Source organism: Manduca sexta, chromosome 15, assembly GCF_014839805.1.
Source record: "Manduca sexta isolate Smith_Timp_Sample1 chromosome 15, JHU_Msex_v1.0, whole genome shotgun sequence".
In the NCBI taxonomy this organism is placed as follows: domain Eukaryota; kingdom Metazoa; phylum Arthropoda; class Insecta; order Lepidoptera; family Sphingidae; genus Manduca; species Manduca sexta.
The window spans coordinates 14016469-14034666 of NC_051129.1; the positions used below are offsets into that span (position 1 = coordinate 14016469).

Below are 18198 nucleotides of genomic sequence, written 5' to 3' on the forward strand. Positions count from 1 at the left end.
TATTATATACTTGCCCACTGCTGAGCACGGGCCTCCTCTACTACTGAGAGGCCTTAGTCTACCACGCTGGCCTAGTGCGGATTGGGAGACTTCACACACCTTCGAAATTCCCATGGAGAACTTCTCAGATGTGCAGGTCTCACTTAGAAAAGTCAGAGATGTGTGCCCTTGGGATTTGAACCTGCGGACATTCGTCTTGGCAATCCGTTCTACACCCAACTAGGCTATTGCCACTTCGAAACGAAATTCCCGTAAACAAAATAACATTTATTAAAATGTGTCAAGTTCTCTAGTCTACGTATACAGCTGGTGTAAAGCGGATTAGGTGGCACCCACGCTTGCCGGACGCCCACTCGTCCTGCGACACGGCGCCGCGACCCTGCAAAACTCTTCTATCCAACAATGGAGGTATTTTCTCTTTGGACATTGAAGTATTTGTTTTCGTTATATAAATTGGGAATTCCTGGAAGTATTGTTTACGCATGTTTCCGTGTTAAAAAATACAAGTGTTTATGAGGAAAAATAATGTTAATCGGATCGTTATTATTTACGATATTTTCCTTCACCGTTAAAGCCAGCTATAATCGATAAATAATACACACGTTTTTAAAAAGTCAAAGACGGGTTCCTCGGGTTTTGAACCTACGGACCATCATATTGGCAGTTCGTTCTATTCCTTACTAGGCTGTAATGCAATTACCAGGCTATCGATTGTAACGTAAACATAGAAACTACATTTAGAGTCGTTGAATAACATTTAGGTGTTCGCTTGCCATTTTTATTTTCCCTTTTGGCAAAAATTACGCTGCCTTCAAAAACCACTACAAAATATTTAACATTATCTATATCTTGGTTACCAATTTCGAATCGGTTAAAAATAACTGAATTTCAAATTTTCAAAAAGCCACCATTTTCGAATATTTTCTTATATTATATTAAAATGTTGAGTGTCAATTTCCCTTTACATGAAAATAACCAAATAACAAAATCTGTCTAACGCTCATTAAAGTCAAGTGACCCAACTCAATGCAGCTTTAGATAGAAATAGTTTTTTTCTGACAGTTCCCACATTGTATTCGTCTGAACACTGAAAGCTTTCACAATGAAGTCGCACGTGGAAGCCAATTCCTCTCGAATCGTACCGTTGAAGAACGCCATCCGATGGCAAATGAAATCCATCTTAGGGATGTGGTGTAATGGAATTTCACTGAGTATTACTGCATACTATTCCAATGTGATCTAATGTCTATTGTCATAATGTTGTAGGTTAATAAGTTGAACGACTTTTTACGCCACATGGCAGGTGGGCGATCGCTTAAGGCGCATTCTGTGGGCGCAGGAAGTGTGGAGCAGTCTGCAGATATCGATGCGGCCTGCTTGCATCACTGCTAGGGTTGCCAAACAAGAGAAAAGTGATGATGTTTCGGTTTGTGATTTCTATGCAAGGGCTTCTTTATAAACGTATGTTATATCATGCGTATATTTATGTCCCGCGTATATAAGACAATGAAATATGTAACATATTAGTCAAGGGAATATTGGCTTGCACTGTAGGTAATAATTATTATGCTTGTAATATTTTTACTATTTTCTATAATATGAAATAATATCCACCATCACCAGCTCACACAAACCGTATTTTTTTTTAATTTATTTTGAAGAAAGCTTATCGACTAATAAACAAAGTAAATATACAGTATCTATAATAATAAATATTACTACTCACTGTTTTTAGGTTAGAAATAAAAATACTTGACAAAAACATCTCATTGTCACACTTGATCTTTATTTCTTACATAAACTAATAAACTTATTTAGTGGCAACCCTGTCGTGGGCCGGTGACGTCACGTGGCATGAATGGGCGCGCCTACGCCCCACTGGCCCACTGCCGCGCTCTAAATGTGGCGACACCCCGCCGTGTTCCAGCCGCAGTTCATGCAAAATGCGTTTATTATTAGTATGAGAATATTTTCCCGCACATTTCATAATAGAATTGATGAATCAGTTCCTGAAATATTTCTTTATATTAGTGACGGTTCGTGCCAGCCGACGGCGTTACAACTGCCCATATACTGTGGTAACATTGTACAAACTTTAAATAACAAAGCATTGCATGGTACACAACTGCGTTCGCTTTCAAATACATGTTACGCAGAGTTGAAAATTAAACATTTTTTTAAGAATATTAAAAATAAACTTGACGTATCTATTTTTATACAATTTGTATGCAATATTGTTTATCCACTACGATAAAGTTCGCAGAACTAGAATAGTACATGACACACAAGCAATTCGCGCCGCTTTGAAGTATTTCAGAGATTTCATTAGCTGGGGAGAAATGTTACACTCGCCAATCGACATAATTATGCCGGCCTATTTGAAACCGGATATACGCAGAGTGATACCGGGACGCGACATATTTACATCGGCCACTATGGCGGTCTGTAGATCTTCTGTACAGCGATCTCTGTCGATTCTACCAGAAATATTAGCAATAAAAAAACCCGCGCATCTCGCGCTTGATTCGTAATATAATACGTATGTATACCGACGATAAGGTCGGCCTTGGTTGATTTCGCTTATCTGCAAACTTTAACACTAATATTACACAGCGGGGTACCGCATACCGATCTGTATGGTACAAAGTATATAGATTATTTTCAATTAATTTATATTTTGTACCATTATATTTTACTTGTTAACTACGGAGGTAATGTAGCAAATGTCCTGATTAGTGTAAAGTAGGTCAAATATGTCGTATAGGAGGCTTGGTAAGTACCAGAGCTAAGAATTATGTTTCAGTCTGAGAGACATTTTAGCAGTATGATTACTTGACATTATGAGGTAGGTGTAAGATCTAGTTTTGGGCTGACGAAGCTCTTGCAGTACATTGCAAACTAAAGTTCGGGTGGTATAACTGTAAAGGTCGTCATGAGACGTACCATCAGGTTAGCGGCTTGCTTGTATGACGAGCGTGCAGCTCGCTTAATGGTAAGCGATACGACCGCCCATAAACAGTAGAAACACCATCCAACACCTTGAATTACAAAGTATTGTTTGGTATTCCACTACACTCGCCGTCCTGAGACATGAGATGTTAAGTCTTATTATGTCCAGTACCTAGTTGCCTGGCTACAATGTTCTTCAAACCGGAACACAGTGACTACACACTGCTGCTTGGCGGCAGAAAATATTTGAACTAACACTGCAAACATATTCCTTACCTTGTGTATTTATGAATCAATCGCTTCAAGCAATGAAACATATCGGTCAATGCTTCTGTTTACGTCAATCAATAATGACTCGATACTTAACCAGGACGGCTTGATGAATGATTCAGAATGTATTGTTTGCCGTTTCCTAACATATAAAAACTGACAAGTTGAACATATGGCGTGTGAATATCGTATAAAAATAAGCCATATTATATCGTTATTTGTTTTTTAAATGCCGTCAAAGACTACAAGAAAAAAGCTGAACATCACTTTGCCTTAAATTTTGTTTGAGAGTGCACTAGTCAATTACTTTTTAGTGAATAGGTAAAGAACGATTAAAACCCTTTTGGGACACGAATAAGTTTCGTCAAAAAACTCCCTATTTTTTTTATTGCACTTGAACGTCGAGACGAGCATGCCGCTCGCTTAATGGTAAGCGATACGACCGCCAATAATCAGTAGCAACACAGTACAGATCTTTGAATTACAAAATACTGCGTGACTCCACAGCGCTCATCACCCTGAGACGAAAGATATTAAGTCCCATAGCTTAGTGATTACGCTGGCTATAATGGCTTTCAAATCGGAACATAACAGGGCATTTACACTGCTTTCTGACGGTAGAAATAAACATTGCGGTAGTAAGTACTCAGACAGTTCTTCGCATATGAGAGATTTATCATTAGCAAACTATTCGATTTTTTTTCAATATTCATTCATACTAATCGATCAAAATCCTTTTTAGTAATTTACTAATATATTTCCAGTATCCTTTTTTTTTATGGTTTCGCGGAGAAAGTGCCTTATTACTACCGTCCAGCCTTCGTGGGGGGCGACTGAGCGGTTATGCTGGGGTAACCGTGCCTTACGGCCCGGTGTTGAGCCGCCCGGATTTGATGGTTACCTTCGGGCGACCGCCGGGCCGAGTCCCTAGCCCTATATACAACTTAACCTATGCACGGCCTACCAGCTAAAACTCCGCGGTGGCCCTCTTCGGCGCATTAGGGACGGCTGCGGGCTTCCTCTGACCTTGAAGTGTCTAGCCTGCGACCGCAGCCGCCCCTGCGCGGCGCCGCCTTGCGGCCCGTCTCCTATGGGGGGGGGGGGGTCTCAGAAGCCCCCGCGCCCCGAAGGACGCCCTCAGCGTCTACGGCAGCGTGAGGCCAACTACACACTGCCGTCCATCCCGGGGGTCAACCGAAAAATGTGCAAAGGATGCACAGAAATGCACTAGGGCGGACAGCCCCCTGCTGCCCGCCGACGACCCCCTTCGTGGCCCCTACTAGTCACCTCTTACGACAGGCAGGGGATACCGTGGTGGAATTCTCCAAACGCTCCCATTCCACAGGGCGGGATATTTCCAGTATCCTGGTAATATTTATTGTATATAAGTATGAAAAATCTCCTAACACCACGATCCCTTTTCTAAATTAAAAACATAATCCGCTATCCTCTACCGCTCATAACTTAACAACATAACGGTACACATAGCAACAAATAACGTATAATAACACGTTAATAACGTAACGCGATAACGTGTATAGTGTCTCTGTCTGCATTATTTGCATCAACCGGTCCCGACTTAACATCATGAATAAAGATCATCTCTACAGCTTATTATTATCCACTTACATAATCAAATTTTCGGTCAGATTTTTTTTTGTTTTGAATGACGAGACGAGCTTGCCGTTTCGCCTGATGGTAAGCGATACGACCGCCCATAAACAGTAGAAACGCCATCTTTAGTATTCCAAAGCGCTCGCAATTTTGAGACATGAGATTCATTATATTCCTAACTAATACTAAAGATAAAGTTTATGTATTATATAATTTGGTAGCCATACAAGACAGTTAGGTTGGTTGCTGATTAAGAAATAAAAAGTTACAGTAAATTTTGTTGTTAAAACAGCTTGTTTATAATTGTGCAGCTTTTCCCTGCAACTCCGCCCTCGTGCATTTTTTTCCGGGATGAAATTCCCGCTTTATTGTTTTACAAGATAAAAAGTAGCATTCTGGTGTAATGTATTTTTCTATTAGTAAATAAATTTTAGAATTCAGTTCAGTATTTCCAGAGATTATCCCTTCAAAATAACAACCAACTTTTCCTGTTTAGTAAAGATTTATGACAATGATATTTTATAACGTATTCAATAAACAACTGTCTGAATAAATAGTTCTAGGAAGAAAATATGTTTGCCGACCTCCATAAAGTCAATCACATCCTTATCTTTACACTTTAACTATCAATGTAAGGGTAATTTTTTTTTGCAATGATTGCGGACTTTGAAATCCGAAGTACTCCGCAGCACTTCACTGCGCTCGTCACCTTGTGACATGAGATGTTATGTCTCATAATAGCCAGTAATTATAGTGGATACAATGTCCTTCAAACCGGAACACAACAGTTCAAGCTTACTGTTGCTTAAACTTTTCAATGGCTCCCAACATTTTGCTAGTGGTAGTATTTTATATCCGCCCGTATAGCGACCAACGTACTCAAGGTAAACCCGCCATAGTGGTCCACGTAAGTGTGTCGCCTTCTAGGATCACATGTGTATATTCGGTTCTAACAGGCCGGCATAATTGTGTCGACTGCCGACGTGTAATCATCTCTCGTCAGTAGAAATCTATTAGAACCCACTCCACTTACCATAAGGTCCAGTGGGGTCACATTGGCTTGCTCGTATAAAAGATTGGCCGTAAATCGAATAGCATGATTTTACACAGGACTAGTTTTAATGAATATTATTCTTTGGTAAATATAAAAAAAAAATCAATTATGAAAAAACATAGTAGAAAATTGTTCTTATTGTTTACCAAAATAATAATGTTATTAAAACTGGTCCACTGTAGTCATACTTTTGATTAAGATCTAATGCTGAGAGCCATCTTGTTATATATACGTAGTCATCACGTGATCTAGACGTCTAGATCCGTTCACGTGTGAACACTTTCGTAAAACTAGTTTTGGAATATTCGAGACGTCGGGTCAAAGTGAATGCCATTTGCGTTCCAATGTTTGTACAATAATACACGTGAATTAGTCTAGCGATTAAAGATTACAGGTTTTTTGTAATTCACGCCACACCCACTGTGCGACGTCGGACAAGTTTATTGCATTGCTTGGAATTAATTGTGTGAAGCATATAATAATTTGGACGGAATTGCACAGTTAATCAGTTATTTTTATTACTCAATTACATTGGCAATAAAGTTTTTTAAATAATCTCACTATAGTATCTTCGCTGCGGGAAGGACTCTGCCTGTGCCCTGTGGTTCACAGGCGTCTAGAGAATTCCGACATGGTATCCCCTGCTTGTCGTAAAAGGCAACTTATTCGCAAGGAAGTGGGGGGGCTGCTCGCCTCGACATAGGGCTGTATCCAGCAGTGGTTTATAATACATAACTAATATTATAAGTATATTTAAAATGTCCATATTTATATAAGTAATTTTAATAGTTGTTTAGAAATAATAAAAAATATTCTTATGCTTTGTTTTGACGTATCATAAGTGCAACCTTGTGCGCCTACGTGATAAATAAAGTATTTTAGATTTATTTTTTTATTGGTGGAGAATTTTTATAATCATGTGACGAAGTAACTCGATCGCTGTACTCTTAAAAAATCTAACCGCCTAAAACTGCCATTTTTTTCGTTTCACCATTGACTGCCTAATACTGTGATAAGGTTTGATAAGGATGGTGTCGATAACCGTGTGTGGTTATCGGATATAGACCTCGTGTAGGCAAACGGAACGTTGCGACTTTTGGGCTCATACCCGCCTTTTTTAACATGCTTGATTTTTTTGCTAGTTTATATTCCTTATTTGAAAAGTAGGCAGGGTTTGATTTACAGATCAGGCATGCAAAATTAGACTTACGATATTGGGTACCACAACTACATTCAAAATAATGTTGGCGCACAGAAAATCTGACCAAAGTTATTGTTTGCTGTTACGTTCCTAATGGTTGCTGACAGACTGTGGCCTAAAGTCCTACCGTCTCTAATATTGAGATTTACCGTGGTACATTACTCCCAAATCTGTTTAAGGATGGTCGTTTTCAGTTAACTTTATATATTACACATTTGTTTAGCTGTATAAGAATTATATAATAATATCAGCCCTGTATTATATACTCTCCCACTGCTAGGCACGGGCCTCCTCTACTGCTGAGAAGGATTAGACCTTAGTCCACTACGTTGGCTTAGATTGGTAGACTTCACCCACCCTTAAAGTTCCTCTAAAGAACTTCTCAGTTATGCAGATTCCCTCACAATGTATTCCTTCATCGTTAAAGCAAGCGATAATTCACAAAGAATACACGTTTACTTGTGCTTTATAAAATCACTATCTGGACAATGGTTGCTATCCAACCAGTCACTATGTACTTATGGTGCCTAGGTGTCGCCAAAGCGAGTTGATCGTTATTTCTTATCAGAGCATGATGTTTACTTGACGCGTATCTGATGGAATTCAGGCTGGGTCATGGTTCCACGTTAAATTCCGGCGTCCGGAGTTCGAAGTACATTTTTTATAGGAAAACGGCCAACTTCATTGCACAATGATTTTTTAAGTTTACGCGAATGTTAGACATTGATTTTTTTTTTCGGATTATATTGCGGTTATATGTATTATTATTTTTTCCGATTCGAAGACTTTCCAGCCTTCGTAGTCCCGAGGGGACAGAGAGCTTGGTCATCGAAAAAGTCAGTTACAATATCTACCTACATTTTACAATTATATTTACAGGTTCGCTGCATCTATGAAATAGTGCTGATAATCTTTTTTAAACCTCGGAGAAATGTGATGGATTTTTTTACCCTGTTAGGAGAACCAAACTCGAATCCACTGATCTCTTGCCTGATGGCGCACCTCTGCTAAGTATAAGATATTCATATTAATATTCCAAGTTAACAAAATACAATGAACACTGTTTAAAATTATATGATTAAGGTAAGACCTTAATCTAGCTAACCTACAATAAACCAATTTACAATCAACTCTAAATACCTTTAAATCGCGTGCTATCAGGGGTCTTACTCAAATAGACGACACGACCAAATAGTTCTGAGCTATATGTCAGAGCCAATTATGAATTAACATAGGTCAGCAAGACTGGTAGACAAAATTAGGTCCTGCCGCAATAGGTCAGTATGCTACCTTCAAAAGGTGTATAATTGAGCGCGATTAGATCATAGTACAGAGAACAGTGTTGCTCATATTTTATGTTAGTAATATTTAAAACTGGTCTATTAGTTATCATATCTTTCCGAAGATCTTTAACTGAATACACCCATTTACTACTGTTATTAGAACGGGTAAATTATTTCTTGAAGATTAATGTTTAGACTGTAAATGTACCATAGATATAGGAAATGGATAGATAAGTTTTAATGGTAGACCTATCGCTGACTATTACGAGGTCTTATCTTAATTTTTACTTGTATTGCAAAAAAAAATTTTTTTTCGCTGGTGCAAATAAGTCGCAAGAGGTCGCTGGATGCTGGAAATCTTTGGCGGAGGACTATGTTCAGCAGTGTGTGTGTGCTAATGATGATGATGATGACAAATTAGAAAAGACAAAGAACATTGGAATTTTTCACTGAAAAAGACTGAATCACGTGATGTCTATAATTCATTTTTTTACATCGTTATTAAAATAAACAAGGACGGAATCAGTGACTGTTGTTAACTGATTGAAGTAACATCACCTCGTTATCCAAAAATTAATAGGTTAACGCCTGCCAGTGATAACGATAATTATGTTTAAACTTATCATGCTATTTTTTACACTGTTGCTACTTGCCTAAAATGCATTGCGTATTTGCAACAATGTCATTAATGTTCATACTAGTGTGTATGCGTGAGTAATTTTGTCTGTGTTTTTATTGTAAAACTAGTTGACCCGATAGACGTTGTCCCGTCTTAACTATGAATTTGCAGCGCGCATTCTGTCAATCGCTGAAATTAACTTTTCTTAAATTTTCTAACGTTCCGCTCAACTTCCTTTTTTTTTCTTTCATAAGATCCTTCTCCTGACAATAACAAACACAATAAAAAAAATATTTTGAAATCGATTCAGCCGTTCACGCGTGATGGCGTGATCAAGGGAAATAGGGATTCATTTTTATATATACAGATTGCTGAACTGATATAGATAGTATATCTTAGTTATATGGTATTTATATCCCGAAAGAAATTGTTCTAAGTCTGTACTGGACAATTGAATTGATTGATATGGACAAATGTAGGAAGTCGGATTTGAATGAAGAAATATATATATATTCAGTAAAGGCAGAGGCGCAATTAATGCACCCAATTTCAATTCGTAGTCACGGTGAAATGCTTTAAAACCAACGAGCCTGACAGTATACGCTAAATAAAATAGAGTTCTACTTTAAATGGTTATTAAACTATTAATGAGATGGAACTACGTCATTATAAATCTATACATATTATAATACAAAGTCACCTTTTCTGTCTGTCTGTATGTTATCGATTTTCTCAAAATATATTGAACGGATTTTTATTAAATTTGGTATGGAGATAGTTTAAGACCCTAGAAAGGTTATAGGCTACTTTCCATTCCAGGAAAATATATAGACGGGACTTTTATCCGGAAAACAGCTTCACACGGGTGAAGCCACGAGCAAAAAATTGTAATCAAATAAAAAATTATATTTACTTTTGTTGCTACGTCAAATAACAGAAGATCAACGCAATTTGCCCAGGGATCAACCGATAGTCGGACAGGTTAAGTGGCACACGCAAAAAATATTACAAACAATAAACTGATATAAATGCAAATATATCTATTTGTTTCCTCATATTGGCTTTATAACTTATTATATAAATTATTATTTAAGTAATATTACTTATTTTCTTGGAAACCCTTTTTAAAGATTTTGTATTCGGACAAGCGCTGCATTCATTCATGTTGCATCGATAGCGTACGTTCTACCACAGAGTAGATACATAGTTCTACTGCGCACGGCACGACTACCGCTTTATGTACAGGACCATAAGTTAGTTTTATTTTTTATTAGACTGTTCGCGACTGCGCCGGCGTGAAGAAGTTTTCCAGGATAAGTCCCGCTATATATTTTAACGGGATAGAAAGTAGCCCATATTTCACCTCGGGTCTTAAACTATCTCCATACCAAATTTCATCGAAATCCGTTGGGTAGTTTTGAGTTCATCGCGTTCAGAAACTAGTTTCATTTCGATTTCAATTAATTCTTCATAATACTATGTTGTATTCTTTTATTGGTTTGTCTATTACGTTGTTTTGGATTCCTGTATTGGTAGTATTCAGCGACAATTTTAAAACTTGGAAAAACTACCCGGGTTTACCAATAGCCTACTATCCATCGTTATGTTGTCTGACTTTATAATTTAGTTATAAAGTCCAATATTATAACATCAAAATAATTGTAATGGCTTGTAAGTGAATTTGGCTCCCTACGTGACAGTTAATGATTTTTATTCTATTTTATACCGAATTTGAAAATTCCCTAAACATTATGTTGAGGTAATTTTATTCCTAGAAAGGTTATTCACGAACGAACTTACAAGAGAAACTTAGTAAAATAGGGATAAAATAGGCTACAAGGAAAATCGCAAACACGACAATCGCTGACACAGAACGTCTGCGGAGCTCTGGGCAAACATAAAGAAAAAGAAACTGCCAATATTTCCCCGGCAAATGATACCCATACGTATTAATCCAAAGAATATACTTATTGTATTTACTTTGGGACGAATGTCGGTGCGGTGGACATTTTTGATTGTATATTACTATGACTATTTTTGGATTGAACCCAAATTTTTCTAATGACAGTTAATACGGACGAATTTGCAACTTTGACATTATCATCTTTACATAAAGTCTCCTGCTGGACATAGGTTCGTATAATTTACAGACGGGCCTGTCAAAAGCGGCTTGAATCTAGCAAGTTCCTGCAACCTTTATCAATTCGTCTGTCCGCCTTGCAGGTGGACGTCTAACCCTGCGCTTGCCCTGTGGTCACTCGAGAACCTTTTGCCCCACCTGCCATCAGCTCTGTATCAGTCCGTTGAAGACTAATTAGCTCTAAATATATTATATATATTTATTCAACAATAATGTAACCGTAATCTCACCCTCAGTGATAGTGGTAGGGCCCACCAAATCTTCATTGGGACTGCCGTGGTTGCTAAGCCGGGGGATCGCTTGTACACCGTTAGCAGGGTAACCCCGGTGACAACCGCGGCAGTTTACAAAAAACCGTTATCCTGTCTGAATGACGATTTTAGCAATCAGCTCACCTGATGGTAAGCGACACAACCGCCCATGATACGTAGTTCTAAATACGCTTATAATGCTTTCAACATAATTTGACACGATGATTTCATAATCGTTCCATAGCTCGATTTGTGTAATCATGATGACTGTCAAATCAGTATCATTATTAGATATGGTATTACACCGATATACCTGTATTCCTGAGGGCGTAGTTAGTTGATAACTGCTACATTTCGTTCAGGTAATCTCTTGCTATATCCGGCACAATTCCAATCTAGATTGTATACATGAAAAGTCCTGACTCACTTATTTACTCCTGGACTACACTACACTTATTTAAACGTGAAAATTTTGCAGTGTTTTCGTTTATAGCCTCTTCGTAATCCGAATTCGAATTAAGAATGATCAACGAAAAAACAATTTTTAAGGATGCTTTTGGTTACAATGGTCCTTGAAAGACTGTATATACAATATGAGGCTAAGGCAATTCCAGTGGCTATTGAAGGTGAGCTCTCGGTTGCTCATGTGCCGCAGAGTATCAATGCACGGTTTCGGCTAATAGGACGCCACTCGCTACTAACATTAATATATTCCAACTTCCCTGGGAAAATACGGAGTTCAGTAGGGATTTTTCCGTGAAAACTATCGACGATGTAGACCAAATATAGCGTTAGTAAAGGCGACAAATTTCGTGATTCAGAATCGTCAAACAATAACTTATCAGCAACAGGCCGACACCATTATTTATTTCGCACATCTCACGCACCGATTTCAATTTATTTAACCTTAGATTATGAATATTCAAATGGAGCTGCCACAGGCATTATTCTGGTCCCTTTCATACGTCTTCCGTGGCGTCCCTGTTACATACATTTCATACACCTTTAGGTCTATTTGCATAATCGTCACATTAACTCGGTCTTTATGTGATTTATTGGTGATATTCTTGAATATTCATATGCCATGGCGCCTTAACTGGGCCGTGTCAAATTTATATTTAGATGTTTCAAGATCCCTTTGTTAGTCAATCTGGTGGCCACTTATCCCAGCTTCGCAATAAATCATTCTGACCATTGACAGATGGTCAATGACTCAATGACTCACATACGGTTTATCACATACCCAATGTATGACGTATTAAATCAATCATATATCAAACGCTTGTATGGTCATTGCGAAGTCGACGCGTTTCAATAGATCCTGAGCTTTTGCTTATGGCTCTATGAATTGCACAATTTGATGAAATTTTAAATTATATCAAAGGAAGTGGTGGGTGGATATAAGTACAATATTATATTTTTTACGGCGTAAAACTTTTACCCAAGAAGCCTCAATGCTTGTATTAAAGGTCGGCAAAGCCTTTCCATTTCTCTGGCATTCAACTTTTACTTTATAAGGGTACGTTCCGTAGCTTTATCTATACTGAATATTGCAAAACAAACGATATTAATCTAATGATATTTGTTCCAGGTCTACAAAGGTTTGGACATAGTCACCGCTAAAGCCACGCCCCAGGAACGAGAGAAGGCGCCACACCATCTCCTGGACATCTTGGAACCGCACCAGATGTTCACCGTGGTCGACTTTCGCAACAGAGCTTTGAAGATTGTATCCTTTTGACTCTCGAAATGCTTGATACTCTTGCATCAATTTGCCCTCATTTAATAACACAGTGAATAAAACGTGAATAAAAATAATTTATATAACTACCTAATTATTCTGTAACTGAGTGAAACATAATGTTTTGTCAAAAGTATTTTTCGAGAAAATCGTAGCTCAGTCTGCAATATAAACTTACTCCGGCTGCTAATCCAAATCTTTGTTGATGCGCATGGTTTCTGAATCTTTGACAATCTAGCTATTGGCATAAATTATTAAAGATACTCAGGAGACCTCGAATCTTTCCTTACCGATAATGCCTATCACGGCAGTATTCCATAAGACAAGCCATCCATAAGTGATAAGCCCATTCATGCTGCAGACAAATCTGGTTACATTGAACGCCTAATATGTCACTTGTGCGTACACCATCCATTATCATGTCATTCGTTGTAGTACATCAGTCACATGATTGCGTCGGCAATTGTTGACGCGTGACCGCATTCCTGATGTTTAGCATTAGAAATTTTTTATATCGACCTTTATATTAATGTTTTAAGAGAAGACTGTTTGATATATCATTTGTAAGAGTCTTCTTAAGTGTCCTTGATTTAATAATAACGCGTGAATAATAAGTTAATTAAAATACCAACCGTATCACCAAACAGAAAGGTAGGAGATAACTAGTGTAGATACCTTTCTAAAATCGTAAACGCTAGTACAAAACAGAAAGATTGTATGACATATAACGTTAGATTATTTGATAGGATATGCCATTCTCATACATAATCTTAGCATTTATCATTGCAGAGGCGTTTGGTTACGCACCCTGCTATAATTTGAACGGGCTGTAGTAGATATTGCCATGGGTTTTATATAGTTTTATTTTCTGACGTCCACGCTCGTCCTAGGTTGAGCTCTATATAAGCGCCCAGTAGTCCCTAAGGATGGGTGGTTGTAGTAAAACTGGACTTTGTCCGCTAAACCAAAAAAAGTACACCTACAATTTCGTTCACCTAATATTTCGGGGCCAAATCAAGTCTCGAGGTAGTTTTGTGGTTGCGGAAAAAATTTATAAAATTTTCAACTCATCAAACGCAGGATCTCAGTTTATAAGTCTCAACAGTCCAGCACCGTCAGAATTTAGTGGAATTGAATACATATATACATTTAAATACACGCACATATATTACATAAACACAATATACATATTAAATACATGCGTAAATTATATGTGCGGCTCAAAATTGCGGCTGACACATATAATTTCGGCTCACTAAAGCCAATTGTTTAAATATTTGATTAAAAAATGTATTTCTATGATTTAATGTATGCGTTAAGAACAATGTACGTTTAATTCGTCGCCAGTTGGCAGAATAATGACGTGTTGTACAAATATTGGTGATATTTTGAAATATATGGAACAAATGAATTGATGAGGAGGCACCCATGTAAACCTATCGGTTTAGTAAATGAAAAATTAAGCATTTGTTCTCGATTGAAAAAAAACATAATAGATACATCTGTACACACATTAATTAAGGCTTGTAGTTCAGTCGGTGACTGGCAAGCGGTGGATGTAAAAATAATATCAAGTATTGAAGTCACTAGGCTAAGAAAAGTTTTCATAGTAACAAAAAAATGATACATACAGTCAAACATAGAACCTCCTGCTTTTAGGAAGTTGGTTAAAAACTATTATCTTTGTATCTTGGAAAAGCTTTTGTCTTCTGGGCGACAATTTACAAAAATCTCTTGTTAAAAATCCAAAATTAAATTTACTCAATTTTAACAAAAGAAATACCAGTTTTTTTTATTGGAATGGCACAATAATTCGGACAGTCAAAGAGTATTATTTACAGGAAAATACTGGCCGTTTTTGTACGAACGAGTGAATGTGTGAAAGATTTGCGCAGAAAAGTCCGGCTTAAATTCAAATTGCCGTAGATGCTTGGAGTAATTACCTTGATGCACCGACGTTGCGCGTCTGAAAGGGTCCCTTTTCAATGTTGTTACTTTACTCTTAATTACTCGTGTAGAAGTTTAACATTGACTTGTGCTTTAACTTTGTGAAGTTTAACGGCTATTTGCATACAATCTTCTCAGTTCCAACCCCTATTGCTTTTATATATGGATTTTCGTTCAACAGTAGCTTATGTCTTATGAGGTATTGACTGCGAAATTTCAAATTTGTACAAATACATATTTTGTAGCCTAAATTGGTATTTTGCAAGTATTAAAATGAAATATTTTATTTGAACCTGTACATTGTTATACATTATTTAGATTTCGTCAATATTAACTCTACCACCAGCTCGTAAAGCAGTTCTTATCAGGGAAGAACGGGCAAAAAACTCTGGTGATGCTCTTTTCAAAATCATTTTAAGATATAGTAAATTAAATTTCCATACATGTACGCAACCCTTTCGGGAATCATGAAATAATAAAACCTGAAATTCTCTATCATTAAATTGATATTGCTAGAAGTACATCTGAATTAGTAAATAGCTGACGGACATGTTAATCAAATAAATGTAACCAGTGGCCGGTAATTTGGACATGTAGTTGAAAGGTTTGTTGCCAAAAGGCTATGGATAATCCTCTTAGTGGCAGCCTGTCTAGACGATCACCAAAATAATGTAAAACCAATAGTAGGAACGCATGTCTATGTGAAATGACTAAATACACGTAAACCACTGTTGATTGACTTTTAGAGGTTTAATGTATCTTAAGTTCACACGAATGTTAGATATTAGATTTAAACTATTTTTCGGATTTTTTTTCGAAGACTTTGTAGCCTTCGTGGTCCCCCCAGTGACAAAAAATACTTTAATTTTAGAGGTTTATTCTTAAGGCCTATTTCTTAATCAATTTTAAAGTAAATGTCATTCATCAGTCATCGTATTAGAGAACAGTGGCGAAAGTTCCATATAATCCGATTCCAGCCGGCTTCCTTTAATGTAGAACTAGCTTTTGCTCACGATAAAAGTTTTCCAGGATAAAAGTCTAGCTTTATATTTTCCCGGGATAGAAAGTAACCTATACTAACCTTCTCAAGGTCTTAAACTATCTCCATACCAAATTTCATAAAAATCCGTTCGTAAGATTTTGGGAAAATCGATAACATATAGATAGACGGAAAAGGGGACTTTGTTTTTTATGTATAGATTTCTATAGAATCTATTGATTTGCATACCGCATGTTAGCATATTATTAGTACAAACATGTTGTATTGGGCTCCCTCTCGGGAAATTTCACCTTTCACCACTGTTAGATGATGCAGATAGTATTAAAGTGATTATCATACATTTGATGACTTCGATATTTTATTTAACACCACACTAAGAAGCTCATGGAAAATCCATACTTTTCCGGGTATACACTTTCCGAGAACGTCATACCCACGTTTTATTTATAATTAAAAGTGAACACTGCCCTAGACGCAACGGTGTTAAGAAAAATGAAAGCTTAGACTTCGCTTAATAGATTTTCCAGATAAATTAGAGCAAAAAGGTTTATAGAAAATGTCTATCTTAGAGTGGAAAATGGAATGATCATAACATAGTTTTAAAAGCTACCAACTTCGTTTTGAACTTCTGTTTATTTATCATTTGAAGAATTTGTCTTAACCTTTCCTCTATTTATTTTATGTGTATTTAGGTAATAGTTTCTTCAACAAATTTTAACTTCAGCTTTTCAGTTATTGTTTATTTTACAATTATTAATATGATAAAACAAATATACCATTGTCAAATACTATACGTAATTAATTTAACTGCAAAATGTAAACAACCAAAATGCTTTTCTTAACTCCTAACACAGATAGAAGATTTGATAGACCAAGGCAAAATTCCATTAATAGTTGGCGGTACTAACTATTACATAGAATCTGTAGTATATAATATACTAGTTGAAGAAATGAATGATTATGATTCCCTTTTATGGGACCAAAGTAGACGTAAACGGGATTACCCTGATTCAGAGCACAATCAGGAAGTCGAAGCGAAAAGAACCCAAACAGATGGGAATAAAGATCAAATTCAAGCCACCACGTCAGATAAAAAAGAAACAGACGAACGTCCGAATGCAAATAAAAGTTTTACTATAGAACAAGGCCTTGAAACAAATGGAAAAATTGATATAATCACTAAGGAACAACTCCAAAAAGATGTTGATGTTGAGTATACATTTAACAACGAAGAGATTCACGCTAAATTGAAGGCAATCGATCCTGCGATGGCGGGAAGACTTCATCCGAATAACAGGCGAAAAGTTTTGAGGTAAGTGAAAATATTTTGTTTACTTACAATTACCGTATATTCTGCAGCGAACAAGCTATGACTACCATAGAATTTGTGCTAGGAAACTAAAACTTAAAACCATTTATAATTAATGTAAACCAAACGACGTGTTCGGGTGTACCGTATAAATAATGTATGATATATTTTAATTGAAATATCAAGTAGCGATACGAACAAATCACGTGTAATGTTTTCAACTCAAATGCCCAATCACATGGGCCACAAATCAAAATAAATAAATGTTATCAAAGTTCCCAATTTTATCACTGTACACATTATTTTCTATTGCTCTGTTAAGATATCTCGTCGGACCCAAGCGACCCCTGATATTTCCTGTTGCTAATCAGTTCGTTGCTCACTTCGTAATTCCATTAAATGTGATGTCATTATGTCATATAATTTTCATGCTGTTATAACTATTTTCGTGCGTGACGATTATTATTTAATCTTCGACTACGCATTTCGAGATTTTAGTGATAAAAAATTGCTACATTAGAGTTATCTTAATAAACTTTGAACTTATTGTTATTGCTAATTTAGACTTTGTTCCGAGAGGAAATGTTTAACGTATAGTAAAATGAGCGTTTACAAAAAATCGTATTTTATGGTTGTTTAATGTTTCTAGCTAACGCTTGTCATCTGAACGGAGTTTTAGTACAGGCGTGTGAATTAAGTATGTTACAACAACTTTGTGTGGTTATAACGTTTTGTTCTCATCAGAATATAGGCGATTCGAGGTTCGGAATTTGTTCAACTATTTTATGGTAGTATATGACGTGGATACGGAATAATTTTA

At 36.8% G+C, this 18198-nt stretch overlaps 1 protein-coding gene across 1 annotated transcript in view; it reads left to right on the forward strand.

Moving 5' to 3' along the window:
• Window positions 1–18198, forward strand: part of LOC115447897 (tRNA dimethylallyltransferase) — a 165816-nt gene that overhangs the window by 139772 nt on the left and 7846 nt on the right. Inside the window, exons 2-3 of the mRNA XM_037438992.1 lie at window positions 12973–13110; window positions 16924–17381. Of these exons, the coding sequence (XP_037294889.1) occupies window positions 12973–13110; window positions 16924–17381 (596 nt within the window). The remainder of the gene's footprint in view (window positions 1–12972; window positions 13111–16923; window positions 17382–18198) is intronic.